At 51.6% G+C, this 16,400-nt stretch overlaps 1 protein-coding gene across 5 annotated transcripts in view; it reads right to left on the bottom strand.

Moving 5' to 3' along the window:
• Nucleotides 1-3,432: 3,432 nt before the first annotated feature.
• TMEM63B (transmembrane protein 63B) overlaps nucleotides 3,433-16,400 on the bottom strand; it is a 91,367-nt gene continuing 78,399 nt past the window's right edge. For 4 of the 5 annotated variants that reach the window (XM_090046255.1, XM_090046248.1, XM_090046277.1 and 1 more), the window contains 8 exons: nucleotides 14,993-15,079; nucleotides 12,817-12,882; nucleotides 10,749-10,911; nucleotides 10,118-10,223; nucleotides 9,098-9,265; nucleotides 8,759-8,874; nucleotides 8,148-8,228; nucleotides 3,433-6,668 (listed from right to left, as the gene is read on the bottom strand). In XM_090046255.1, the coding sequence (XP_089902381.1) occupies nucleotides 6,501-6,668; nucleotides 8,148-8,228; nucleotides 8,759-8,874; nucleotides 9,098-9,265; nucleotides 10,118-10,223; nucleotides 10,749-10,911; nucleotides 12,817-12,882; nucleotides 14,993-15,079 (955 nt within the window). In that variant the 3' untranslated portion in view covers nucleotides 3,433-6,500. The remainder of the gene's footprint in view (nucleotides 6,669-8,147; nucleotides 8,229-8,758; nucleotides 8,875-9,097; nucleotides 9,266-10,117; nucleotides 10,224-10,748; nucleotides 10,912-12,816; nucleotides 12,883-14,992; nucleotides 15,080-16,400) is intronic. The other variant, XM_090046269.1, reaches the window with a different exon arrangement.

Below are 16,400 nucleotides of genomic sequence, written 5' to 3'. Positions count from 1 at the left end.
GGGCCACACCAACCCAGCTTCCTCTTCTTCCCCTTCAATGAGCAATCAGATGCAAACAAAGCAAGCAACTGAAACAACAAGCTCAGGTGAGCTTTAAACAAACACTGAGCAAGCAGCTTTCCATCTAGTCTCACCCAGCCACATTCCCTGGGACAGCACCCCTCATGGTCACCCAGCACTAGCTGCACAACCTGTCTGCATGCTCAGCTAACAGAGTCTCCCCTTGTATGCTGGCCGTAGCTACTCACAGCTGCCCTGCAGCTTCCTCCAGCACTCCCATCCTACATAGACAACCCTGCCTCCATGCCCACAGCCACCTGCACCTTTGCTCCAAGCACACACAGCTGTGCACAGCACCCTGTGCATGCTTGTACCATGAGGTGTTTTAAAGCACCATGCAAACATGCACACCTGAAATCACCATGCCTAGCCCAGCTGGTGCAGGCAGCACACACTGCCATGACCCTTGCTGTAAGGATGTATGTTACCAAAGGAACTAATGCAGAATATATTATTAACTGTTTAGTTTTAGTCAATTCACTCTCAGTTTTTCCTGATCTGGTTCCTTGGAGGACCATGAGGAGCTGGTGTGCACCTGGTGTATAGACTATATCCCTTGATAGGTTTACACAGGCTTTGGTAGCATTCTCATTAGTAAGATAAGAAAAGGAAGTCTAAACTAAATTGCTGCAAGGTGGGTGGATATTCATGCCAAAGTTATCAATGACTCAGTCCAACAGGGAAGAGGTATCTTGAAGAGCTTCAGAAAGGCCCATCCCCCTTCCAATACTGTTTAATATCTTCATTAAAGATTTGGAGCAAGAGGTAGAGCACACACTCGAAAGATGACATCAAGCTGGGTAGCATTTTCAGACATTTTAGAGGAGTGGGTTGGAATTCAAAATGACCTGATAAGTTGAAAAACACAGCCTGAACTAATCAGATGAAATTCAGTAAGTACAAATGCAAAGTGCTTGTACTTCGAATGGAACAGTCAAATTACTACTTGCAAATTCATTCTGTTCATAGCATCCAGCAAAGTAGTCTGTCACAGAAGCAAGATGCCCAGTGACCCTTTTACTAGCCACAGAAAGAGTGAGCAGTGTGTTTGTGGGGAGCATACTTACCATAGCTCCTACTTGTTTGGGCACAACACCTCTTCTGTCTTCAGCAGAGCGTGGAAGGGAAGTTGGCTGCTGAGTGTTGGCGAACCAGAGAGACGTTGCAGGGGTTGGCCTCCGAGCCTGAGGGAAGTGGCAACACTGGCTGAAGAGAACTATGAACTCATGGCAGGTGTGGTGCTGCCTCTGAGGATCTGGGGCTGCTCAGGGAGCCCAGGGATGGCGTGTGGCTCATGGGCCACTGGTTGGGGAAAGTGGGCTAAGCAGGACTCCCAGGGACACCACAGCTGCCAGGCAATGGCTCCCAGACCAGAAAACCCCATCCTGAGGGCCAGGGTGTGTTGGTTTGTCCATCCAGCCCTGGGGAACCCTGCTTTACCCCAAATCCAAGAGGCAGGAAGGCAGAAGACAACACTGGGACCATGTGTAGTGCCAACAAGTGGTGGGCAGAGGGGCACAGTCCTAGGTGGAAAGCTGGAGAAATTCACCCCCCGCCCCTGGCTCCCTGCCCCTCAGACTCCCCTCATTGAGGCTGGCGTTTCCCCTGCTGTTCTGCCATGTGCTACCCCTTCAACTTGAGACCTGCATCCCCAATGCTGCATGTGCCCTTCCCTGCAGGCCGACTCCGGCTCCCACTGAAAGCAATGAGCATTCCTGTGCTGATCCAGTGGGAGCAGGATTGGGGCCTAGGTGCAGCCCCAGCACTGCAGCTAGCCAGACTGCCACACCACAGGGCACGAGGATGGGCCCTTGTGCCTTTAAGAGCCTTGCCCTCTCAGCTTCCTTTTCTAGGGAAGAGCAATTGGGTCTCTATCTGGAGCTGCAGCTCATGCTGAGTCAGATCTTAGCTATGCCTGGCTGGGGCTTGATGCCACACCCAGCTGCGCTGGGGGGAGAGGAAAGGCCCAGATCGGCTCCTGCTCAGGACAGGGCTTCACCAGGAGGGGCCAGGCTCTGCAGGGGGCAAGCCTGCTGGCAGGTGCAAGGGGCAGAGCAGCCAGGGGCAGACCCCTACCCTGCAGCCTGCCAGGGACACTCCAGCCTCCCCCGTGGCTGATCCGTGAGCGCCCTCTGCTGCCACAAGCTTCCAATCACTAGCCCCAGGCTGAGAGGCTTGTGAGGAGCCGTGTCCCCAGCCCTCACGCAGGATTTGCCCTGAACCTAGAGCACATTCAGTGCAGCTCAGAGAAATACTGCTTTGCAGAGGCATCCAACTCATCCACTCCCCACAAGGCTCTCCTAGGCCCTTTCGCCTGGGCTGCCATCCCTGTGGTGGCAAAGCACATGGTGCAAAGGGGGCACTGTCCCCTGGAAAAAAAAAGTCAGCCCCATGCTCTTTTGTTCAGCCTCCCTGCACCCCACGTCTGTTCTGGAGCCCCTCTCTGCCCAGCACACAATGCCCTAATGCCCGTTCTGCTTCCCTCTTGCTCATCTGAATACACTGCTGCCTTGCCACCGGCTCTACCTCTTCCCTGACTGCGGTGCTGCCCCCTGGCACCTCTGTCCTTCCCCACCCCCTAGATCACGGTATCCCCCTGGAAGGCTTGGTAGCCAGATCAGCTCCTTGTTTCTTCTATTGGCTTTTACAGGCCTAAAGGAGAAGCCCAGGGTTTCTCTACACCTCCGCAGACCAGAGCAGCCTGCTCCATGCTGGTGCCACAGGACTCTGGCTACAGGCACCATCCTGAAGCTCCTTGAATACTAGAAGGGCTGTTTCCAGACAACACAAAGGCTGAACTCACCTTTACCTCCTCCCACCCAGTCGAACACTAGCTTTTCTCCCCAGACCCTTGCTTTGTAAGGCAAAAAGACCTGTGGGAGCTGGGACAGAGAGGAATTGAATTCAACAGCAAGGCAGAGACAAAGCAGCAGGCAGCACCTTGGGCTGGAAAGACTCACTGAGAAGGAATCAAGAATCCAGGTTGTGTCTGGGATGGAGCAGCATGGTCTGTCCTGGATACAGACTGAGTAATGGTTAAAACGGCCTTGGAGCATGTGCGACTTCAAGCCTGTTTTGCCTTCTGGCAGCACTCAGTGCACTAACCAGGGGAAAACAAGGATCGTTGCAGCTCCACAGGTGGGGAGTTAGGGCAAAGCTTGGTTTGTATTAAGTAGAAACACCCCTCAATGCACACACGCATTGTGCTCATGGCTCCAGGTCCCAGCTCTGGTAGACCTTATCCCCTCACAGGGTGCTGGAAGCTCTTAGGCCTGGCTCCCAGCAAATCTCTCTTCCCCTGCACCCTGGCACACCCGCGGTGTCTTTTCCACCACGACCAACCCATTCCAACACAGAGACACGGCAAATATGACAGGTTCCTTTTTTTTTTTCTTTCTTTTTTACACAAATATATACAAGGTATTATACACATCTCTACACAGACACAGTGCCAGTTAAAACACAGCTCTCTGCAGGGAGTGCCCAAGGTCTGTGCCCAACAGCCACTGCTGCCAGCATGGGCAGCCCTGTGCTACAGCCATATGTACAGGGTGACTAATGCCATCCCATCACCCTGTGGGGGAAAAGAAATGTAGGGCAGGTGAGCATGGCGATAAGGAGCCATGGACCAGAATGCCTGCTCCAGTCTAGATCCAGACCAGGAAACCCTTCATAAGGGAGCTGGTCTCATTTCTAGTCTGTCCTGGGGAGAAAAACAATCAAGGAAAACAACCCTCCCCCCGGTTTGTTTTGGCAGTGAACTCTAGAAGAGCGGAGAAGGCAGCAGTAGTAGCGGTAGCCCCTGGACCTTGGCTAAAACCACAGTGGGAGAACATGTTCCAGCCATACTGTAGCTGCTTGGTTTACAGTGAGCCAGGGTTTGAGCTCCTTGCTCCCATGCCTTCCCCCAAGCAGGGGTCAAATCCTCCTGCTCCCCATGCCCATCTCCTCTGGGGCTGGCATGCCAGTCAGATGGGAAGATGAAACAAGGACCTCTAGGCTCTATTGTGGACTGTGTGACTTTGGGCAAGTCCCTTGCCTGCTTTCTGCCATTTTCCCCTCTGTAAGAGTGGGCAGGGGAGGATCCTGACCACCCTCTCCATACTGGGGAAGGCTGCAATGTCTGGTACATCAACACGGCGCATGTGCAGCGCTCTGCAGAAATACCCAACAGCCCATTCAGTGTTAGCTGGCGTATCTCCATGCAGCACCGCAGCGTGCCTGGCAGCTGTGCCCTTTGTTCACGAGCGTCTATAAAGTGTGTCCAGCTCCTGGATAGTCAAGGACCAGAGCAGATTGCAATTCCTGCCTCCAGGACCCAACCCTTTGGTTCAGCTGCAGTCCACTGGAGCAGCATCCTCCAGAGACAGGCAATAGGCAGCAAATGGGCAATGAATGGGTTAGGCAGAGGGAAGGGAAAATAAATACAGCTCCATAGTAAGGAGATCTACTTTTTTTTTTGTCCATCTTTACATTTTACCCATTGGGCAGAGAAGGGAGAAAACCCCAGCTAACCCCCTTTTCCCTGCTCCTGGCAGAGCCTAGGGCCAGGGTCAAGTCTCAGGGGGACTGAAAGGGAATCCAGCAATTGTCCTACATACACTCTCTGATCCTTCTGCCTCCAAATCTTACCTTTCAGTTGCTTCCTCCACACACATTCACCTCATCTCCTGAGAACCCCCTCTCCACCCTTCTCTCAGGACTGCTGATCCTTCAGCCCTCTCTCTACAGGCGGGAAATGGCTCCCTCTCCAGCCTGTAAGGTGCTGGTGCCCTGGCGATGCTGGAGGGGAAGGAGGTTCCTGTGACTCACCCTGCTCTGCACTTCCCACACTGCCAGAGGTGCAGAGGCTCAGGAAGCCTCCTGGCACATGTGCTGTGCTGCGTAAAGGGCTGGGACAAAGTTTTGGAATATGACCAGGAGCCAGTGCAGTCTTATGGGGCCTTGGTGCTGGGAATCCTGTAGCAGCATGGCCAACGGCCAGGTTCCCTGGAAAAGGGCATAAAGCCCCTGGGGCTGCAGACACTCCCACTCCTAGCACAATAGCCATGGGCAACAAGAGCTGCCATATGCAGCCAGGGACCAGATGCTCAGGGTGGCACTGTATAATGCCCAGCAGAACTAGGGCCAGCCCCAGTGCTTAGCAGTTCTTGGGGCTCAATGGTCCACCCCTTCCCCACCTGCCAGCATAGCAGCCAGGGATACTGAACCCTGGTTGACCCTCCCTGCTCCAGGCCTGGCTGTGCACAAACAGGATGCCCAGGGGGCAGTGGCTGCAGATGGGTGACAGGAATTTTTATTTTAAAAGGTGAGGGGGTGGAGGGGGGGGGGGGGGAAAATAATAATGTGCAAAAAAAAATGCCACTTAAAAAAACGCCACATGCGCCAGTGTGAGCCCCCATCGCGGCCCTGCCGGGGGAGCGCTGCCTACAACTCTTCAGCTCCAGGCTGGCTGGCACGAGCGCCCATGCCAGCCCCCAGTGCTCCCCTCGCCCTGCGAGGGGCTCTTCCCTGCTTCCCTCACCACTCAGACCTGCTCTCCAGCCACTGCTGAGCCCATATGACTTTCACTGGGTGACATCCACTCCCCCTCCCCACCGCGACTGTAATGGTCGCACCACCTCAAGGCTGACTGTGCAGGGAGGGCCAGTTACACCATGCACTCCATTACCTGCTGGGGCCTGGCCCCGAGTTATTCTGAAGGGTTCCTTGCGGGCCCGCACAGCCGTCACTGGACCAGGGAGGGGAAACATATGGGCGAGACACACATACAGGGGCAGAGGGCAGCTCCCCACAAGGATACTGCATCTGTTGCGGCCAGGACACTGTGCCGCCTGCTAGGCTCACAGCTGCCTGCCGCCCGCTGGGGTTTAAATATCATGATTAAAGCTTTTTTTTGTGTCTTGATACCTAATAAATTATTAGTGTTTGCAATTCTGGATGGAGAACAGAGGGAAAGGTCCCTTCCCTGAGTCCCCACAGGAGACCGGAGACGCCCTCCCCCGTCACCCCTCCTGCCCCACCCCCAATACTTGCCCCCACCAGGCTTCTGCTGCCCCCGTGTCTTCCTGCCCTGAGGGATAGAAGGCAGTGGGGGTCAGAGTCCTCTTTCTTCCCCACCCTATTTCCGGGGTCTCATGGTCTCGATAAGTGTTAAAGATGGTAACTAATAAGAGCAGGTCCCTTCTCATCCAGCAGCGAGCGAGAGGGACTGGGATAAGGTGGGGGAGGCAGGGCATGGAATGGAGAGTCTGAAGTATGGGTCGCTTCTCCCTCTGAGCGAGCATTCGTGCAGTGGCCCAGGTGGGCGGGTGGAGGGGGAAGAGGCTGGCATCCTCCTTGCGATGCTCCTCACTCCATTCAGTTCACTATCTCCCTCTCTGTGCGTAGCAGCTTCCTTGGCTCCTGGTCCTTTCCTGCCCCTCCCACCCTCCGCAGTCCTACTGGTGGATCTCATTCTCTATCAGGCTGTCCTCGCACGACTGGAAATCCGTGTCGTTCATGCCATCAGGATTGATGAGCTCCTCATCCTGGGACCCCTGTTCCTCGCACTCCGCCACATCGCTCTTGGGCGAGGAGTCCTGCAGCACCTGGGCAATGTACTTCTGCTGCAGAGGGAAGGGAGAGAAAGGGAGTGGAGGGGAGAATGCACACCGCCCAGTTAGCTTTGCATACTGCTGTAGGAAACTCAAAGCAGCAAAGCATGATGAGTAGGCACCATGCAGGCATGCAATGGGCCGCTGAGGCTGGAGAGAAACTCAGACTGCACGGAACATGTGAGATGGGAGGAAGGAGGGGAAGATGAGTGGCTAGACAGTGGCTGGGCAGGCAGAGGGGGGATGTTTCCAGCCTGGTTCAAGTTCATTACAGCAGAACCTAGAAATATCAGGGATCAGCAGAGCCCTCCTGAGGACCCAAGGGCAGGGGAGCTTGGAACTTGCCAGACTCTGGGGCTCTGCAGGACTGAAAGATGAGATTTGTTTCAGAGGGTAGGTGCCCTCAGTACTTCTTGAAATCTGAGCCCTTCTAAGGTGGCTCAGGCAGGGTGCCCAAATCCCCCTACTCCCCTTGTACTCCAGGGTGAGCCAGGGGTCCAAGAACAAAGCTGCAGCTGCAGGAAAAGCATCCAGCCTTTTTCTAGTTCCCCCACTATTTACCCATGGAATAAAATCTGGATGCTGCAGACATGGAGCCAAACTCAAAATCCACTCCTTGCCCCACATCTCCCTATGTATCACTCAGGGTAGAGACTGCCCCTCTTCTCCCCAGCACAGAAGTCCTCAGTTGTGGGGAGTGCTCACTGGGCACAAGAGTGGAGCAGCTGGCTTCTTTACTATCTGCATGGTGGGAGAGGTGCTGGAGTGTGCTGCTGCTCAGCTGTGCCTGGTTGGGAGATGGTCTCCTGGAATCCATGGCCAACAGGCTTCAGTCAGAACAGCCCCCAGGAGGCTTCAACATATAAGGTGGATGAGGCAGTCGGGGGATTACGAACTAGCATCCCCTCTCCACAGATGACACTCATACCAGACAATCTGATCCTAAAGGAAGCCAGTTGTAGCATGGCTAGTGAGCTCAGGAGAGACTTAAAGACAGGAAGGCAGATGTAGGGAGTTCAGTTCTGAGACAGCTTAGGGGCGGGGAGGCAGGGGCAAGAAAGGGGAGAGCCTCAAAGCTGTAGATGAACAGAAGTGTCCCCCTGTGGCTTCCACGGGGAACTCCCATGGAATCCATCTGTGTTGGCATGTGACACTGCCAGCCCCAAATGTGCTGATGGGTGAGAGCCAGGAAGCAAAACAGAAAGGAAAAACTGACCAGGTCCAGTTTCATTGTCCCAGCTGAGAGAGAGGCAGGAAGTGAACAGACAGCATCAGGGGGGCAGAGGGGAGGGGGCATTTGCCATTCATCGCTTCGCCTGGGGCAAAGCACGTGGGGAAGGTCATTCTCCTCTGAGCCTGGCTTGCATCTCTTGCACGTTGCCTGGGAAAGGCCAGGCAGGGGGCACTTGGGCAGGGGTAGAGGACGTGTGCAGGCCCCTTCCCCCTCCCCAGACCCGGCCAAGGAGGAAGGTTGAGCGCTTGAAGACTCACAGCAGATTTGGGAGCTGGTTGGTTGGCAGTTGGTCGCCCGTTCTCTCCCCCATCCATGGTGTCTGCCTCCGTGTGGTCAATCTGGGGAGTCAAGATAGTGACATGGAGACAGGACTGTCCCACTAGGCCTGCTGCCTGCTGGCCATAAGGACTGGTTCCTGCAACTGGGGTTGTCCTGGGACATTTACCTGAGCAGGGAGCTGGGACAGAGGAGCACTGCTTGGCAATAGGGACTGAGAGCCCAGCTCTTGCAAGTCCCTTCTCTAGGGTTATGCAGCTCAGAGGCTCTGCAGAGGGAAGAGGCCCCTGCTCTGTCTGAGATGTCACTGCAGGCTCAGGTCACCATTTGTTCTCACCCCCACCATGACAACAATGACAATGACTGTGGGATTAGGGGGGAACCCTATTCCAGCTGCACCCACCTACACATGGGAGAGTGGAGCAGGAGAATAAAAACAAGAAAGACTGTAGCTGAAGGTAAGGGTCCAGGAAGGGGCTCTCCAACATGTAGGTTGACATAACCCTTCATTACCCACTCCAACCTCATCCCAAGCCACTCTTTCCTCCTTCCATGCTGTCTGCTCCCTCTGCCCAGCTTCTCTGCACCTTACCTTGTAGTTGTGAGCGCTGAGGTATTTGAAATGCCCGAAGCAGACATGACACAGGCAGATCACGATGGTGATCACGAGAACCACAAAGGTGAACATGGATGTGGGGGCCAGGAACCCTGAGAGAAGCAGAGGATCACACAGTCAGGGTCCCACACAGCCAGCATGCAGCCTAGCAGGCCCCCTCCAGCCTCCGGGGGAGGCCGTGGCTCTAAGCTCAGCTCACTGTGTGTGTGCATGTGCTGGGTGTTGATGAGTCCCTGAACTCACTGGCTCAGTCAGGTTGAGCATGGGACAATAGTGATTCAGTAGTTCATTCCCTTGCTGGGCCCTGCCCCCTACCTGTGCGCATGGTGGAGAAGAAGAGGAGCCAGAAGAGACAGAGGATGGGTGCAGCCACCACCTGGTTCACAGCCCCTGAATGGATCTTCTTGTCCAGCTTGGCTGGCAGGTAAGCATAGTACAGGTTGTACCTGTCAACCAGGTGCTTGAGAAGCATGTACATCAGCCCTGATGGAGAAAGACAGAGGGGAAGGAGAGTGTCAAAGAAGGGACAGGTAGGCTCCAGGCTTGGCAATAGTAGTGGCGGTGATGAGAGATTAGGCACTTGCTCAGAGGGGTGGAAAGTAACACCCAAGAGAGGATCTTTTTCAACCAGTAGGATATGGGATCAATGTGCAGACAAGACACTGCTTTCCATCCTTATATGGCAGATACATGTGATGGGGCCTGTAACATGACCCACCATGGCAGCCCAGGGACTCCAGTATCAGCTGAACTGGATGACAAGGCAGGTGACACACTGCATGTATACATGCTGACTAACCATCAAGCAGGGATGGCTCCCAGGATAACAAAGGGAAGCACTGCCTGCTGGTAAAAGCCTCTTGAGCCGAGAGGCTGAGGAGAAGCTAGCTTTTATCATCCCTTGTCAGAGCAGAAGCCCCTTTCTGCTCCAGCCAGGAGAAAGCCCAGCTTGTGGCCAGCCTGGCTGACAGTCTCACTGTGGCCACTGGTGAGAAGCGCCTCCTGGTGGGGAGCTCAGGGATCAGATCTCTTCCTTGCCTTGTGCAATACAGAAGAAACAGCATCAGCGCTTGGGTAGAGACTCTTGCTAGTAACTTGCCTGTCCATCAGTTGCACTCACTGTGAGCTTTTCTGCTCTCTGCCATGCCCACAACGCAGCATCAGGATCAACTGAAATTGCCCCCTGACAGAACTTCAGGCTAAATGTCTCCCATCTTCCCTATCTCCTTTACAGATGGGGCTGCCCTGCTTCAAACAATGGGAGAAGCCTCCTCCCTTGCCTCTGGGCTGGCAGCCCTCCTCCAAAGGTTCTGGGCACCACACTGTGTCACTTACCAAAGGGGACGATGATGGGGCAGGTGATGCTGTAGGTCATGACCACAGTGAAGACACACATCATCCAGGCGTAGGCAGCGCCAAATTGGAACTCGTAGGCCTGGTGCTGAGAGAGAAAGCAGAAGCCGTCAGTCATAGTGTGCTACACTGAGCCATGTCCAGGAGGCAGGGTCATGCATGTGTGTGCACACTAGCATGTGTGTGCTGACCAGCACCCTAAGGGAGGGGAGTGTGCACGTTAGGGAACATGCATTTACACTACCCTGAAGTTGCCTGTTCAAGTCCAGACAGATGGCCAAGCCTGTCAGCTGATGCCCTACAACACTGACTACACTCACCCTAGGAAGAACTGTGGGCATCACCTTCTCTTCCTGACAGTGCATGGCAGCAGGCTGCCTCACTAAGCACCAGCATGCACCTGGGTGAGTCTGTAGAATGAATGCACTTCCTTGCATGTATTTAGATGTCGGGGTACAAGCCAGCATGTGTTGGTGCTGACAGGAATACATATGGGTCACTGAGCACCTGCCTGATGCGTGTGCAAGGTGCTCAGGGCAGATTCCTGAGCACTGCACCCAAAGCACCCGAGGTCTGAAGTGGGCACATTCTTGTCCTGGGCTCTACCACATACCCGCTTGACGTTTCTCCGCTCAGCTGCTGAGCGGGCCAGGCACAGGCGGATCATGTACATGAGCAGACCGGGGATACGCAGCAGGTCCATGGCATTCCCGATGAAGGCAGAGGCGATGACATAGTTCACAAAGAAGGCCCCATTATCTGGCAGGAACACACACCTGTGGGGGGAAGGGAGCAGGGAGAGTGGGAACACTGAGAGCTGATCATTTTGAACTTGAGCAAGGGGGCCCCAGCACTGTAGGCTTCTTGGCTGGCAGTTGGAGGAGTGGGGAAGGCTGGGCTGAGTCAGACAGGACAGGGAGGAAACTGGCTGGGGCAGGCCCTGCTGTCCCACTGCAGAGAGGTTGCTCTGACTCTGGTTGTTTTGCTTTGAAGGAAGCTGGTCTGGTGGTTTACACCAGGGCAGAATTGATTGAGTCCTTCTGGAAGTGATTTAAATCTAATCACTGTTTTCTACAAAAAGTGCATCCTTGTTGTTTGATATCCTCTATTCATTGAACTTCTTGAAACTTTGTACTTTTAGAGAGAGGTAAGGGTTTGACTGTGTACACAGACTTGCAGAGAGACAACAGTGCTGATGGGTAGGGAATCAGGTCTCTTATCCCCCATCTCCATATACATGCCGTTAACAAAGCTGTTATTTCTGGAGACAAAAATCCGCAGTTTCAGAACTGAAACTAGGCATCACAGAGATGGTTAATGGGATCTTCTAGATTGAGCACTAAGACCCATTGGGTATACTGGTTTTATTTAAACTTTACTAATCTACAGAGGAGCCTCTGGGAGCCCCATAAGCTTGGGCCTCTAATATAGCCCATGGATTGTTGTGACCTATTTATAAAACTTTTCTAAAAAGTGTACATGAATATATTGTCTCAAATAGTACGTAATTAGAAGTTATAATCCCTATTCCATGATGATATCTTTGAGTTCTAACATGTCTTAAATTAAAACTGTATTTATATAGGTTTATTTTTTATAAAAAGCATCTAAAAAAAATCAAAACAGTACAATGAAATAAAAAAATTTGATTTAAATAAAAAAAGTTGGGTTTTTGGATTTTTGTTTTAATCATTTATTTTTATCCACCTTGGTTTCCACACAGTGACAAACAAGCCAGCCTCACTCAGTTTCCTACCAGGAAGAAATCTGGCTAGAAAGGGCCAGTCTGTCACTCCTAGAACAGGGTTGCCAATGTTCTGTAAATTTATGGACACCCTGTAAATCACAAGACTTGCCTCTTCATAAAATCTGTAAAAAAAAAAAAAAATTCTGCTGTGTAAAAAACCAAAACCAGTAGAGCTGATTGAAGCTCTGTGATGGTAAAGAAGCTGAAGGCAGTGCTGAAGCACACAGAGAGCACAGCAGCACCACTTCGTATCTGCATAGGACAGTAGCACCCTGAAGGGAACTCTTATAAAAGCTTTATGGCTCTTGGGACTATCTCTTTCCTCAACCCCCAGACATAGGATGCATGAGCAGCAGCACATCTGTCTGTAATACTGCTCAGTGGTTTGAAGGTAGACAGCTCTTCTTTGGAAGTCTGTGCTAGAATGGGGTTGGCAGCATGGTATAGTCAGGGGGTATCAGGATGTGGGGAGTGAGTACTCTCCTGGGGAGGAGGCAGTAGGGTAAACCAATTCTGCAGTCAAGTAAGGTTGTCAGACCAAGATTTTTTTTTTTTTTTACTGATAATTTGCAAACTTTTTACTGACAACCCAACTTCTTTTTACTATGGCTGGTGTTGAACCCTGAATTTGAGCCAGGTTATGCTGATATTATGAAAATATATCAGTAAAGAAGTTTGGTCATCAGTAAAAAAAATTGTCTGGCATTGGCAACCTTGTTCTAGAAACACTGTAGGCTCTGGAAGGCCTTGTGGATATGTACAGCCCTTCTCTTGGCAGGAGGCACTATAGAGAATGAGGCAGAGGTACCTGTCAGGAAGCTCCCAGTTATTCCAGCCCCTGCCTCCCCCAGCAGGTGTTGCTGTAAGGAACAGGGCAGGGGCAATGTCTGGAGGCCAGCTCACAACAAGACACAATTACAAGGACATCACTTACTCAAACCGCACAGCAGCATCTGCCAGGAATTTTTTGTCAAACAGCCAGCGGAAAAACAGATCCAAACTAGGGAGAAAAATCACAAAACAGAGAGCGCAACATGAGCACATAACTGTTGGGAGAGACAGGAGCAGAGTGGCCACAGCTCCGCATGGGACCTGCTAGCATGAAGTCAAGACACAGGTTCCTGTCTGAGGAAGTGGGTCCGTGCTTGCTCCCCAGGGGTTCTTCTGCCCCTTTCTAGCCAGCAGCCTGGTCATTATGGAAGAGGAGGGTGTGTTGGAAAGAGGCCTCTGTTTTGGGCTATCCATCTTGCTCCTTCACCCTCTGCAGGGAGCTGATAGCTCTATCTGCTGCTGTTCCCTCCTGACCCAGGTGGCCCTCTTATTTATTTATTTATTTAGTTATTTTTAAACAAAACAGCAATAAAACAGGAAGCAGTTTTCACTCAATTGATCTAATACACAATGTGATAAAAGCCCTGGCTATTATTGTGTATCCATGTCCCATTATGTGTGCAGGCAACTGAAGGTGAGGTGAGGAAGCAGCAATGTCACTAGTTGGAGGACATGCATTGAAGCTGGAAGAGCAGAACTAGGAGGTACAGTGGGCAATCTCATAGCTCTTTTACAGGAGGAATATGTACAAACACATACATGTACCCCCCAAAAGAGAAAATAATACTGAGCTTGCCCTAAAAAAGAGCTGAGGGAATTTTTTGCTGCCTGTTGTGTCCCTTAATACAGCCCCGATTCTCTTGCTCTGAGACACATCAGTAGCTTGCATTCCCTGTGAATCTGAGAGCCGCTCAGTCACAAACAAGGCTTTAAAGTTATTTCATGTGCTGTCTATTCCCATGCACCCCCCACCCCACTCCAATCACATTTTCTTGTTTTTGAAGCCTTTTTTCCTCCTCTGTCGCAGGGTGAAAGGTTCATACAAAGGGCCTGGACACAGCATGTCAACAGTGGTGACCTGCCTTTATTCTGGTGCAAGTAAACAGGTAACACATGACAAACTGCTTTAGGCTAGTGGCACTTACTAGAATCTGGCATAGTTATCTTAGAGGGAAAAACAGTGATAAAATATAGTAGGGAACATGATGTGATATCTGCAAGGGTGTTTGCTCAATGGAAGCAATATTTTTCTCTCCTACTTTCCTAGTGGCAAGATTGAGGACAGAGTTTGCCCCTAAACTTCACTTCTAACAATATCAGGTAAAAATTTCTCAGAGAAGCACTACATACACACACAGGCGCACACACACACACACACACTTTTAACTGATAGGGTCATTTTAAAGAAGGCCCTCTTTTAGATCACACAGAGACTCAGAAACAGTCAGGTATTTTTAGATCCTGCTGTAGAACATTTTTGTTGAACTGACATGTTTGGATAAAGGGCATTTTTCTGTGGCCATCAAAGGGCCAGCCTATGCTCAGGAGCAGCCTGACTCAGCTGTCAGCTTGGCATGTCCTTGTCTCCATTCAGAGGTCAGCAGAGATGCTGACTGTCAGCTTGTGGTTCTTCCCCAAATAGAGACAGAGGCAAATGCAGTAAGAACAGCATTTTGATTTTCCTTCCCTCTTCACAGCCCTTTGTAATTACATTTAGTCCCTCTTTGTGGCAGCATGGTCTGTTTTTGAACTTTCTGATGCTGACAGCCTATGCTGATGGCAGGCAGCCGGCAGGAAACATTTAGCAGAGGCCTTATGAGAATTTCCAGGTGGTATTCCCCAGGGCTTGAGTTCAGGTGAAAAAGCACCTTGGAAATATGTTTTTTCCATAGCAACCTGTGATGAGGCCAATTGACACCCTGTCTATACCTGGCTACAAGGAGTTCACCTGTATGGGGCACAGTCCAAATTAAGAATGAATTTATTAGTGAGGGGGTAATTAGGCAAGGTTTAAGCACTGTCAGAACAGAGTGTGAGTAGCTACCTGCCACAGTGCCAGAAACAGAGCTAACATAGCAAGCCACAGAACTGTCTGGCACCAGCTATCACTCTGAACTCAGGGGTAACAATTTCTGTACGGAAGGCAAGAGTCTGATAAGAGCCAGAAGGGCTATGCCCCACAGTGATACAGGACATGGGTTTGTATGACAGCACTGTTTGCCCAGTGTTCCAGAGGGCTCTGGGTTCCTGGATGTGCCCTTCTTTCCCTCCTCCCTTACCTGCTCAGGCCCAGGGAAGGCAGTAGCAAGACCATGAAGATGAGGAAGGTGTAGCACTTGTGCATGGTTGTCCTGTTCTCTCCAGACCTGAGAGCAGAGATAAGGCAGTTAGCAGGGACCTGGGAGATCTCCCAGGAAGACAATCACATGCAACTTAGGTACTTATAATGCACCTTTCAGGCCCCTTCAGTATCTGTCTGTTGTACTACATGGCTTGCCCTATCCTGCCTGAATATTCTTTCGTCTTTTAATATATTTATTCTGACAACACCCGTGAGCCAGGCTACTACTATTCTTGCCATTATCATCACTCCTGCATTACCAGACATGTGGGGCACAGACAGCTTAAGAGACTTGCCCAGGGTCACTTCAGCAGTCTGTTGCAGAGCACAAAGCTGGACCAAGGTGAGGGGAAGGTGGGAAATAGCCATTGGTTTGTTGACTTTTTTGGGTTACACATGTGCCTCAGTTTACCTGTGATACCAAAGGAGGCTGTGCTGAGGGAGTCCTCAGGAAATGAAAGGATGGCAAAGAGAAGGTACAGAGTACAGGTTGCCCTGTCTTCACTGGAGAAATAAAATAGGATACCCCTTCCCTGGCTCCAACTAGACTAGCAAAGTTTACTCTTCTGAGGCTGAACTCCTCATGCCCAGGGGACCAGTGTCAATGGTCTCTGAGGGGCCTTCCAGTCCTATGCTCCTGAACAAGGGAAATGCATCAGCTTCTAGGTTGCTCTAAAGCAGATGGAGGTGGGACATGGGCCTGCTGGGAGGTGGAGAAAGAGGTGGAAAGAGACACATGGAGGAGGGAGAGAGTGCAGCAAGTGGTCTGTCTCTCCCATCCCAGAGGTGAATGAAATCTGCCAATGCTATGAAGAAAGAAAAAGGGGAAAGGAGAAAAAAAAAAGTATGGGATTCTTCAAAATTGTTCTCCTCCCTCCCCTGTTTTGCTTCAGGTGCTATTTGCCCTCTGGGCATGAATGAATAAATAAATAATGTTTTGTTTGGAATAAGCTGTTTCAGAGTCATGAATCAGCTGCTGGCACAAGCTCCCAGAGGCAAAACTCTCCAAGTGCCAAGCACAATTGGGCCTGGTGAGGTGACAAGGCTGCAAAAGGGAAGGGCTGACACCTAGGAGCCGCATCTGGCAGAGGTCAGACTGGAGGGTTCTGCCTGCAGAGAGAGGGGCAGGAAGCCAGATATGTCGTCTGAGCGGTACACTAGAGGTGGGGGGCAGATTAAGGAGGGAGGGGCGGGAGCTCCTGGAGCTTGACCAGTTTACGGAACAGAGTATGTCACACAGTTGCCTGCGACAGCAGGGGACTAGACTCTATGACTCAGTCAGTCCCTTCCAGCCCTGTGCTCTTAGACGTCAACATGAACACGGTAATAACAATGCTTAGCATGGC

The sequence above is a fragment of the Crocodylus siamensis genome, chromosome 1, assembly GCF_052110815.1.
Source record: "Crocodylus siamensis isolate JL-2025a chromosome 1, ASM5211081v1, whole genome shotgun sequence".
NCBI lineage: Eukaryota > Metazoa > Chordata > Crocodylia > Crocodylidae > Crocodylus > Crocodylus siamensis.
Note: the sequence above shows the minus strand (reverse complement) of the source record. Positions and strands in the feature narration are given on the sequence as shown.